The sequence below is a fragment of the Canis lupus genome, chromosome 3, assembly GCF_003254725.2.
Source record: "Canis lupus dingo isolate Sandy chromosome 3, ASM325472v2, whole genome shotgun sequence".
Classification (NCBI taxonomy): Eukaryota; Metazoa; Chordata; class Mammalia; order Carnivora; family Canidae; genus Canis; species Canis lupus.
Window position 1 is genome coordinate 74,790,192 of NC_064245.1, and position 12,703 is coordinate 74,802,894.

General features: G+C 45.2%; 1 protein-coding gene across 1 annotated transcript in view; it reads right to left on the reverse strand.

Moving 5' to 3' along the window:
- Positions 1 to 787: 787 nt before the first annotated feature.
- NWD2 (NACHT and WD repeat domain containing 2) overlaps positions 788 to 12,703 on the reverse strand; it is a 174,574-nt gene continuing 162,658 nt past the window's right edge. Inside the window, 3 exon segments of the mRNA XM_025436945.3 lie at positions 788 to 7,037; positions 11,327 to 11,422; positions 11,424 to 11,917. Coding sequence (XP_025292730.1) covers positions 3,105 to 7,037; positions 11,327 to 11,422; positions 11,424 to 11,917 — 4,523 coding nt within the window. The 3' untranslated portion in view covers positions 788 to 3,104.

Consider the following 12,703-nt stretch of genomic DNA (forward strand, 5'->3'; position numbering starts at 1 on the left):
AACTTGTTTAAAATAATTTTTGCAAGTGTGTGTGTGTGTGTGTGTGGGAGGTGTGTGTGTGGGGGGGATTCTCAGTTCCCAGAGGCAAGAAATGGGAAAAGGTGCCCATGGGAAGATTCCCCCTTGGTCCTGCCCTCTCACCGCGAGGGAGTTTATGAGTGGGATGACTCCTTGGTTATCATTCTTCCCATCTCAGCCCCAAGCCCCAGAAGGAAGCACTCTGTCCTTACACATAGAACTCATTTCCTGTCTGTTTTCCTGTGAAGACTGTGAAATCCTAGAAGGCACAAGCTACTTTACTAATCTTTGCATCTAGCAAAATGCATGACCAAATAACTACTTGCTGAATGAATCCATCAACAGTTGTGGTATACCTGAAAGCACTGGGAGTTTGCAAAGACCTCTAGTGCTCTCCAGAGCCTAGCCTGGTCTCTCATCTACAAGTTGGAAAACATTTTATAGGCCATTATGAGTAAGTGCCTACTGGATACTCAATGCTATATTTTATGTGCTTTGGAAAAGGTAACAAAAACCACATTGATAGTGTATTGAAATCCTGTTCAGCTATTCCCCCTGGATCTCTGTTTTTAGTTTTTTTACATCTATAAATTTGGAATACTGAAAGTACCAACCTCATAAGGCTTTAGAGGAGATTAAATGGCTTAGTGCACCCCAAGCTCCAAAAAAGAGAGTCTGGTGTACAGTAAGCATGAACAATTACTATTATTATTATTACTAAAAACTCTATACTTGCAAAAGATGAGGGAAGAAAAACTCCACACAAATCTAAGTAGTTTATCTTTTATTCATACAAACAATACATACACAAGACTGTACATCCTTTGAAGACTGCAATAATTTTCTAGTGTAACAACTCTGTAACAAAATTTAACTAAATGTAACATTTATGAAAATATAAATCTCTGATTGGGTAATTCTTCCCAACAATACAAAGTTTACATAAAAACATTCAATATGAGCTATCAGTTGCAAACAAGTTAGGAAAAATCATTCAAGTCACTTGTTAAACTCTATGGGCTGTTACATAGAATATTCACACACTACATTTAATCCATCTAGGCATTTAATTCTTAGAAATGTGCGGCGTGGGGGTCCAAGTGATAACGACAGGAATAGGAATGTGTCACATCAGAAGAGCTAAAAAGAAAAAGAAAAAAAAAAAAAAGCATTGACTCATACAATCAGCTCTGATCTCTACGTGGGCTGAGGCTTCTCTGGGCTACCCCCTTTCTGGCTGGTAGCTACATTAGGAGGAACATACTGAAAAAAAAGTCCTCCTCCACGGAGGGAGGTCTTTGTCTGAATCCCATCTCTGTACGCTTACACGTCAAAGTGCTTTCCAAAGTGACATGCAATGAGCTCGGATTCCCTTTGGATTAGATCGCTCGGCTTCTCCCATTAGCAAAAACAATCAAGATGTCACTGTCTTTTTTTTTTCCCCTCCCCTTGCCCCCCAACATCCCTAAAAGGGCTATGGCAAAAGATATCACTACCTTGGTTTTGCAGTTTCCAAAAAACAATCCAGTGGGGAGGCTAACGATGGGCCTGCGGATACGGGATGAGTGGGTGGTGGAGCCGGGCTGAGAGCACACGTCGGTTCCTCGGTCGTTATTCTGCTGCCACAAGTCACTACTGTCACTTGGAAACCGAACCAAAGCAAACCCAAACCACCGCTACAGACAGATACCTTTTGAAAAGTCATCCAAGGCCATGCCATGTGGAGGATATGAAAGGGAGAAAATCATTTTCCCCCTTTTGGGATGTGACATTTTCTTTTCATTAGGTGAGTGGCCCTTAAAAAGTATTTCGTGCCATTTCACAGCTTCTGCTTGGAAACGGCCGAGACTATAAAAGGCTCCGAAGAGCCCTCCAGCAGAAAGGGTGACGGAGGAAGAAGCATACATATGGTGTGGGGAAGTAAGAAAGTGATTACAAACAGGGACGATAAAGAACCTTTGGACACCCTTAAGATTTATGGAGTATTTTAGCACAAAGACAGGCATATTCAGTTTGTCCCCGAGTATTTGGTCATCTGTCTGCATTTTACATAGGAAAGAAGAGGAGTGAGAGTAAGGCAAATGTCTCCAGTATTTCATAGATGGTGTGTCAAGAAAGCTTTCTTTCTCTCAAGATTTACCGCAGGGATTTAGGAAAAAATGTATGCTTCCATACAACGGACTGAATAGCCCAGACACTCATTAGTACGGTGATGGAAATGAACAGATGTCTTGACCAAATCTGTAATGCCCTTTCTGTAATTCCGCTCTACGCCCAGCACAGATAGGCATTTCGAAAAGACATGAAACGATTGTGGCTTCTTATCGAATGTGTTCTTTCGCAGCCCAGGAAGTTGGTTAAAAATCCCATGTTCCGTTATACAGAGACCCTTTGCATGCAACTGTCCCAACTGTATTGCAACGAAAGCTGACTGTGTGCTCAGTAGCCCTAGGAGAGGGGCACTTCGGTTTCATGCCCGGTCCAGTTCGTGGCCTCACCTTCCACGTCCTTTCTCCTGGGAAACTGGGGGTACACGGGGGCATTTTTGTTACGTGGTTTTGCACCTTTTGACCTTCCATCTGCACACTGGGTTTACACAGTTATCAGGATTGTAAAATGTAAGGAGAGATTAAGGCTGTGTTTACGTCCGGCCACATGATCATCGGAGGTCAAACAGCTCTGTGTGTTCACAATTTCAAACGATTTCTGTAGCGCTAATTCCAGCCCAAGGGGTCTGCATATAGTTCTAGCCTCTGTCATCTGAACGAGTTACGCTGCTGCCTCCCGCACAGCTAATTTAGAAAAGATCCTCTAGCTTCCAGTTGACGTAGCCAGTTAAACACCATTTTTAGAGACTCTCTGCCAAGGCGTCATTCGTGGATTAACTTTGATGGAAAGAGCAAACTCCAAACCAATTTCACATTTCTGTGTTTTCGACCAGCATGGTAACAGTGGAACTCCAGCATCTTTCCCGTCCTTTAAGAAATGAGGACTTTATCATTTGGGACTCAAAAGGTACTTTCTTTTTTTTTTTTTTCCTTTTGTACGTGTATCGTGCATGTCCAGTGAACAGGAGGAAAGTTTCGTCAGTTGTCAGGGGTGTAGCTATGGCCCCTGGATTCCAGGGCAGAGCACACCCGGTCATAGCAGGGATTGTGTTTCTTGGACGGTGTCGCCTCATTGGGCTCAGTGGAGTCACTCACCGTGATGGGACTGTCTCTTGCAAAGACCTCGGTCGACTCCCTCCATAAGCAATCCACAGACATTTTAAAGCAGTAACTACTACACTTTGGCCTGGATGCCTGTGTCGCGTTGTTGAAAATTTGTCTGCTGTTTGAAGTGGCAATTTTAATTTTCAGCGCAGCATCTACGCGGTCTACCACCGTGTATATCCCGATACTCCCGTCGTCAAAACCCACTATGATGTTCAGGTGCCTCTGTGAGAGGGCGAGAAAAGTTGGTGTTTTGTACAGGGAGCAAGCACCGATATTTTTGCCATCAGCCAGTCTCATGACAATTAAACTGGATATTGCACCGTTTTCGTCCTCTTCCTCCCCGTTTCGGAAACAAATGTACACCAGGTAGCGACCATCTCGAGACAGCCTCTGCCTCCAGATGACCCCGGAGGCGTGAACCACCCGTAATTTACCGCTGTGTAAATCCAGCACATTGATATTTTCATCTCCCCTGGATATAATGCCTAGCTTTCCGTTGGGAGAAATTTCAAAATCCTCCAGATTTTTCAAGAAGTTGTTTGGAAGTTGCACCCGGCGACAGATGACCTCATCGGTCAGACTCCAGATATTCACCGTCTCGGCCGATGTGATAAACACAATGATGTCAGGACAGTCAGGGATCAATTTAAAATTTACGATGGTGGTGCCATCTTCACAGCAAAATTTCTTGGTGATGCTTCCTGTCCAGAGACTGACTGCCAGCACTTTGCTTTTGGTCATTCCCACCACGAAGGTGTTTGCTGAGGTTATAAAGGCATTCTGCAGGGTGGTCAAGATGTTGCAGACCCTGTGGCCTGTGGCCAGTCTCCAAACCCTGGAGGCATTCTCCTCGCAGAGGGAGACCACAAACTGGTCGTTGTGTGTAATGAGCAGCTGAGATATTCTCTGCCCGTTGATTCGGAAGAGGTTCTCGCCGCTGCTGGTGTGCCAGACATACTGGCTGCTTTTGTCATCTGATGTCACCATGACATCTCCAGAGGACGTCAGCACGCAGTGCTCGACTATTCCCTCATGCTTAAAGACTGCCTCAAGGAACCCGCTGCTGAAGTTCCACTTGTGGACACAATCCGAGCCATCGAGGGAATAAATGATTTCCCCTCTAGCGGGTAACACCAGACTTTGGATGGGTTTCCCAGTCTTATCTATGTTGGACATGGCCGTGATTATATCTATATCCCAGATGGAAAGAACACCACTGGTTGACAAAGATAGCAGCATATTGTGGTGACTGGACTTCACGAGCTTGACTATGGTACCTGAGATCTCCTGTAAGCTCGCCATGCATTGTCCTGTGTCCCGCCTCCAAAAAAACACAGCTGAGGTATTTTCCATGGTGGCGATGATGCAGTCACCGTTCTTGGACAGCACGGCAGAGATGAAGCGTTCGTTGTGCTTGGCTCTGAACTTCTCCGCCACCTTCCACATGCCGGTATCTAGGAGCTCAATGCTGAGGGCCTTACAGATCAGAATCGCGTGTTGGTCCTCCGACAGTTCAATGCTGACCACCTCGCTGTCCTCTCTTCGGCAGTCAAAGTCATCGGTCAACTGGGGGTTGGAAATGTCCTCGGTATTCCAAACAGAAAGGCTCCCCTCACTGTCTACCATGACCATTTCTTGAGCCGTGTCCAAGATTAGAAGGAACTTCACAAACCCCCCCGAAAATTCAGAGGTCACCGTACATAACTTTTCCCCACTCCCTAAATGAAATATGGTGGTGGTGTTCAGGTACTGTCCGCAGAAGGCATACATGCCATCCAGAGAGCACTGGACACAGGTCACTTCGTACCAGCAGTGGAACTGGTAAAGAGGCCAGCCGTAGAGCAGATCGATGACGGTGACGTCTTTGCTGGCTTCGAGCCACGCGAGGGCATGGTTGGCGGACAGCGTGAATCCGTTGATGTAGGTGGAGCCGCTTCCGTGCTTGGTCCCTTTGATCTCCACTTCAGACAGAAGACAAGAATTGACGTTGTCGTAGATCAGCAAGGTGTTATTGGTCGTAGCCACCACGAGGTACTTCTCGTCGCTGGTGAGCTTCATGCCCAGGATGACGGACTGGGCCGTGGTGATCTGCCTGAGGAGTTGGCGGCTTTCCACGTCCCACGTGCTGATGGAGCCGTTTTCTAGAGCTGTGAGGACGGTACTGGGGTTACAGGTAGGCAGGATCTCGGTGACGTGCAGGTGGCTCGAGGACAAAGGGAGGCGCTCCGGGCTGTAGGTCACGTCCATGGATGAATGCAATGGCACGATGGAGCAATACTTGGGCCCGTCTTTGTCACATTCCAAAAGGAGGTGTCTGAGTTTGGGCAGGGAACTCACGACAGGCAGCAGTCTCTGCTGAAGCTCTGCTGAAAGGGAGCCGGGGAACGCCGTGACCTTGTTTTTGATGCCACGGAGGGTGCTGGCCAGGAACTTCAGCTCCTTCTCTTGCGAGTAGTTGTAAGCCAGCTCGATGTCGGAGAGCACTTTGTCGAACTGGCCGATTTTGATCATGGTGTAAAGCCAGCTGAAGTTCATGATGATCCCATACAGCAGGTCATCCGTTTTTCCACACCTCGTCAGGTGGTGTAGGAGCTCAGACATTTTGCGATGATTGACGAAAAAGATGTCAGGCTCCAGTGGATTACACTGGAAAACCCAGGGCTGGTCTGGAGCCTGCCGGTCAAAGGAGGCCTGTTCCATGAAGTGCTTCTCTTCCTCAAGCAAGCTTCTGCTCTCCAAGTCAAGGCAGCCATTCAAGTACGGGTCTTCGAGGCAGAAAGCTTTCCTCCTGCCCCCTGACCAGACTCCCAGAAAGTAATCTGCCAGGATGGTGTGCATTTCACGCAGGTCGCCGTCGTCCTGCAGATACAACTTCTGAGCTATGAGCTGCAGGTGTCTATTGGCCCAGACCAGGAGTGTGACGTTCTTCACGTGTCTTTCTATTAAGTATCCGCTGAGACCCTCCTTGAGCCTCGCGATGTACAGATAAGGTACTCGCAGGGGATTGCTGGGCCGAGCGTTCCCATTGAGCTCATTCATAACACTGTTGTCTAGGGCCAACACGTCCTCCAGCTCCATTTCGCTCAAACCCATTTTGGCCATGGTGATGTACCCGAGAGCCCTGGAGACCAGTTTCTGGCCACACTTCTTCTCCAAGGACCAAAATAGCTGCTCTATGCTTTCGTGAACCGTGACACAGAGGGAGGATTCATCGACGTCTTTGTGAGATCTCCAATGTCTCACTTCCCTGAAGGTCAGGTTCACAAACATGGGCAGCGTGCACTTGGAGAATGCGTTGTTCACGTAAATCTGCTGGCCCGACGTGACCTTCCTTTTGACCCGCAGCAGCTGGTGTTTGAGGACCTGGCTGCACATTTTCCTGTCCCGGGGAATCAGCTCGATGTAGTTGGCTTCTTCATGGATAAGGCACCTCAGTTTCTGCAGGATCCCGTGTCTGTTGGGCAGTGTGGACAGGACTATTCGTACGAAGCGGGGAAGGTGAGCGGGGAGCCACCAAAGCTTCCTGGCCTCGTCACTCTCTGAGAGCTGCTCTAGGGCATCAAATATTATTATTAGAGGTCTCTGCAACGAAGACTCATTCAAAAGGTTTATAAATAAGTCACGGAGGTCATGGATCTTCTTAGGGTAGCTTTGAACCAGACACCGATAGTTGACTGCCAATTGTTCACAAACGCTTAGAAGGAGAGTCTTAAGGTCAGTGCTCATGTCTGTGGTTCCTAGAAATCTCACGACGACCACTGGGTCAGATTCGGGTCCTGTGTCTTCCTGTAGCCAGCCGTAAGCCTAAAACATAAAGGTAGTGTTTAGAATGGTAATACATATTCACGTGGTTGCGTACAACAGCATCTCCTCTCTCCAGAGGTCAGGCTCCTGGTATCCTTGACCATCCAGGAAGTGGCCTAGAACCATGAAATGGGAAAACCTGAGAAGATCAAAGAGCTGTCACAAAGCTCATGCACTAAAATCTATAGGGGAGACCCTCAGGATCACTCTACTCCAGGTAATAAAATGGTGACAATAATATTATTCAATCCCAAGGCTTAGCTTGTTATATTCCAAAAGTTACAAAGGATTTCGCAAATGATAAATCTGCAGACCCAGTATGGTCAGTTTTTCGTCAGTGTATTCTATTTCCTGGCATGGTTGTTGGCACACAGTAGATGCTTAGTGAGTATTTGTTTAATGAATAGATTAAATAGTGATTTACATATTCTATTGGGTCAAATATCTTCACTAATTGAAATCACACAAGGCTGATCAAATTCCTAGTTAATTAGAATGTGATAAAAATAGTACTAAAATACTGACTATAATCCTTAATGATTCAGAGGCATTTTATTATATTGTGATGCTATAGGGTCATCTCTATGATTATTTATCATTGTCATAAAAATCTATATAATGTTGGCTAACGTTTTTGTTAAGCTTTGCATTTTTAACAGACAGCTCACTATTTATATTTATAAATAGTTATCAGTTCTCACATTATCTCTCTGTAGGGCAGGTAGGATGATGTATCATTTAACAGAAGAGGAAACCAGCCCAGGCTGGATAAATGACTTGCTCAGAGTTAAGCAATTACCAAGAGACAAAGCTGGAGGTTTTTTTGTTTTTTCAAATTGTAGAGGTAAGGAGATAACATATGTGAGTGGGCTGCTAAATTTAGTACTTCTCTGGCCACAAAGGCAAGGACAAGAAGGGATATGATCAAAGTATAAAAAATGTCCCAAAGTCTAATTTTAGGGAGATGATGTCTTTCAGTAATCCTTGGAATTCACCAAGGATACTGCTTAGGAGGGGACGTATTTTATACATGAGGAAGTAAGTTTATGAAACTTGGTTCCTCAAGATGTGGTTCAGGTTAAGATCTGAGTAAATTTAGAAAAAAAAAAAAAGTATGGATGTCAGTTTCAGAATGAACTATTAAGGAAAATAAGCAATTTGCTGTTTAGCCCCAACCTCTGAAGTCCATATGGAGGAAGATAATCCTGCCATCCTTCTACGACTGTCCTTCAGTGGCAAATCAGAAACAGAACACAATATTTTGTCCCTATGTAGGTTGCTTATGATGATTATATGTATTGTCCGCTCTCCTCCTAGTCACACATTCTTGAACGTGTAGAGAGCGATCCTCTGATCATGAGCTCATGTCCATGGAAATGCTGGGCACACAGGAGGCAACCTAGAGATAAACACGAGATGTCTATCTGTACCCTCACAAGGAGCATAAAGTCACAAAGAGAGTGAAGATTGTCATTGGCGGGACAGACATCCCCCCAGGAGAGAAGTGAGTGGAGCAGAGGCAGGGGACCTAGAAACACGTGAGGCTTCTTGTGGGACCAGAGTCCTGGACTGTGAAAAGACACACTCTGGTATTTGGACAAAATATCCAGAAGAGTGAGAGCACAGAAAACCATTTCTCAACTTGATGAACTCAACTGTCACCACACTGCCCCGCAGGGACCGTTTATCTGAACAGGCATATCAGCACATTCCACACAATTCTTTACCTCCTGTGCTATGGCCCGGGGAGGTGCATCACATGCACATTGAATATAGTCAAGTCCAACAACATTTGTCCCTCCAACGACTTTACCCTTCCCTCTTCTGGAGAGAAAAAGCCCTAGAGTGAATGTGAAATGGTGTGTATGGCTGTTTTCTCATGAGATTTCAGCTCCCATGTGCTCCTTATACTGTTGTTGTCTCATTTACTTGGAACAATTCTAAAGTTTGAAGAGTCACATACAATTTAGTGTTCAAACACACACACATCATTTATTTTGATGCAATGTGGCTCCTAAATGTAAGCCTGCCACTGCATTTGGCATTCAATTCAAAGAGAACCATGTCATTTAACATGAGAAGGAAAAACCAAGGGCACCTGGGTGGCTCAGTTGGTTAGGCGTTGGACTCTTGGTTTCAGCTCAGGTCAGGATCTCAGGGTTGTGGCCTCGAGCCCTGCATCAGGCTCCACACTCAGTGTGAGTCTGCTTCAGATTCTTTCTCCCTCCCCCTCTACCCCTCCTTGCTCTGTCTCCCTCTCTCTACTTCTCTTGCTCTCAAATAAATAAAAATCATAAGAAGAAGAAGAAGAAGAAGAAGAAGAAGAAGAAGAAGAAGAAGAAGAAGAAGAGGAGGAGGAGGAGGAGGAGGAGGAGGAGGAGGAGGAGGAGGAGGAGGAGGAGGAGGAAGAAGAAAGAAGAAGAAGAAAAACCAGCAGCTGGGCTTGCATATTAAGAAATGGTAAATTAACTTTCCTAAGGACTTTTATTTAAGTAAGTTTATACACCAGAATTTGTCTGTGAGCTTACTTTGGAACCTAATCCCCACAAAAGGTACACCACCACTGTCCCTGTTCCTGTCCTCAGGATGGCTTAACTGAGATTGTGTAGTACATGACAGATGACGAGAGCATTTGTGAAGTTAATGAAAGCTCTGTGTTTGAGAGAGAAACCACAGGAAGAACAATATAGAGATTCTGAGGTAATACCAGGAAAATATAAACCATCAGACATGGATATCAGGTGCAAAGGGAGGTTAAAATGGAACTAGTTTAGTCCAGTTTGGACTGACATGCCAAGGCAATAGACCCCACATTCCAGAGTGAGGTTCCAGACCATCGTGCAAGATTTGTGAGGGAGTTGTGAAAACCAGTTTTGCTACCTTTAATGGACCACCCACCTCCAGCCTAAAAAGGAGTTTGAAGAGGCCAAGAAAAACATCGGAGGTTAGGGTGCTGTGGGTCAGATCTCTTACCGCCCACTCCCAAGGGTGAGGGCTGAGAGGTTTCCTCACTAATTACCTTGGGAAAAGGGCTGTGATGGACCACCTGCAGGCTGCACCCTAGAGCTGGGGACACAGATGTCATCAGATACCTGAGAGATCTGGAGGCTGACCAACAAGGCTGGCCAGCTGCTTGGATGGAGGAGTGATGGAGAGCTGCTGTATTGCAAGTGGAGTTTCCCAGGGCAAAAAGTTCCTGAGTGCTTCCCATATGTCAGATGTGGGCCACTGGGAAGACTGGGCTGACAGCGGTTTTTGCTGGTTCTGTTTTCCCTAGGGCCTGTCTGGGGGAGCTTGCTGGGCTGTGGATCTCGGCAGATCTCGGTGGTACTTGAAGTGTGTGGCTGGGTGTTGAGGAGCCGTGGAAATGACCAGCTGGAAACAAAAATGCATCCCCCTGGGTTTAGGGAACTCTAGGTTAAAGATGCTCAGCGAGGACAGGGCAGGGGATGCAGGAGGGAAAGGATGTCTAGGAACCCAAAGGAAGGCCTCAGAAGAACTAGGAGGCAGGGTTTTTAAAAAAATTTTATTTAAATTTGACTTGCCAACATAGAGCACATCATTATTTTCTCATGTAGTTTTCAGTAATTTGTCAGTTTTTAGGAGGCAGCTTTAGACACCTGCCAAGACGAGAGAGTGTGGAGTCCAGTTTTCAGAACAGTATGGGTCACGTAAGAACTTTTGGGCCACCTTACCCTTCCTCCTTCCCCGAAGTCATAACCATAACCCTACAGGAGTCACAGCCCTCTAGGGACCATGTGCTTGGGGTCAGGGATGGAGGGTCAGAGGTACTATGTGATGAAAGGAGGAGAAGATGACCACATCCCCACTTCCATGGCAGCTGCCTTGCTTACTGTGTGCCTCAGCTGCGGGAGAGAATTATAAAGTCAAGTTTTAATTATCACCTCAGAGTGGACGTATTTAATTGCTGAACTGAGAATGACTTAGTGTCCAGAGCTGATAGGACGGCTGGTCTTTGCTGAGAGGGATGAGAAGAGCTGTGAGATGTGCCCTAGTTTCCATCCAATGGGAACTGGCCCCACCACAAGAGTTTGACCGATAAGAGGAAAAAAATCAAGCTGTTCTCTAACCTCACCCCACATGCCTTATTCTTTCAGTATAACCATTATACCAGCATATGAGAGACACCAGAGTGTCCATTCCAAAAAGACTGATTATAAATCAGATAGAAAACATAGAAAATGGAAATGAATTTTGACCAATTTATCTATTTCCCCAAAGGAGAAGATTTTTACAAATAATCATTATTTGAAAGATTGGGCTCTTACCTTCTTTGCCACTTCGGCTAGCAGGAGGGTCTTCCCAGCGCATGGCCCACCATATACGACGAGAGGGTTGATGTGCCCGGCTTTGTTTGGCAGCACTGTATTTATGCACTATGTTGAGAGACTCACATTTGTACTCGTAGAAGGAGGCGTACGTCTTACATAATGAGGAATGCTGGAGGATTTCATCATAGAGCGTGTCGGTTTCGGTGTCAAAATTCTGTTGTACGGTTGCCTGAATGATATCAATCATGTCCTCATAGAATTGTTTACCAAGTCCTTCTATGTAATGGTTTTCTATTTCTTGGGAATAGCCCAGTTTCATGTCACAATGAGTAACAGATGTGTACACTCTCAGATTAGATGACGCGACAATAGTAGGAATAAATTCATCCCTGAGTTTTATCAGCTTCTCTTGGGCTTCTGCATCCCGCATAATCCTTGGTTCTGTTCCGGTGATATCCATGTATTTTCCCATCTCTGGGATTTTCACAAAACGCTCAATGTTAGCAATTTTCCGGATGTAGCAGACACATTTCTTTAGGAATGCTGGGGTTTGCTTTCCTAGAGCAAAGTCAAACTCATCCTCTATCGCTGAAAGAAAATATGGCAGGGGGTTTACCGTCTAGAACGAAGAAGCATCGGGCCCATACACCCCCCCCCAACTTATCTCTCAAGTCACCAGTGGGAGATTATTTTGCTTGCAGCAGGTAGTGGAGTCCTCTATAGATTAATTTCTTAATTCCTTAATTTCCTGTCTTTTCCTAAATAGCCAGGAACCCTAGCTTTTAATTAAAACCATGGGTTTTAATTAAAATTATTTAATTTCCTCCCCAGTCCAAGGGAGAGCTTGAATATAAGCATAAGAGAGAAAGCATATTGGGTTTGTAGTTGATTCTTTTAAATTCCTGTTTAATTTCTCTCTCAGACTTAACGGGTTCTAATAGCGAAGAGCAGGGACCACCTGGGGTCAGGGAAGAATTAGGAAGAGGCCAAATGACAGATCTCGTTGGCTTCTTCCTTTTCACTCTTTCTTTTATAATGAGGCTTCACCATTTTGTTTGAGGTGCATTATATCCCAGCCAGATATGGTAAATAGTAACATAAAAGCATGTTTAATATAGAATCATGTCCTGATGAGTGATCATTCTGAAAATCCATATCACTGTTAGATTCCAATATATTTACCAGAGCAGGTACAGAAAAAATGACTTAGTATATAAATTTATTTCTTCAAAGACAAACCGGGTTATACACACATTTGCTCACACACAAGAACATATACATCATAAGTCACCGAGGCCCCATAAGAGCATTTAAAACTGGAGCGTCATTACAAAAACATCACTTGGGCATGATTTCAGGGAGGAAAAAGAAAAA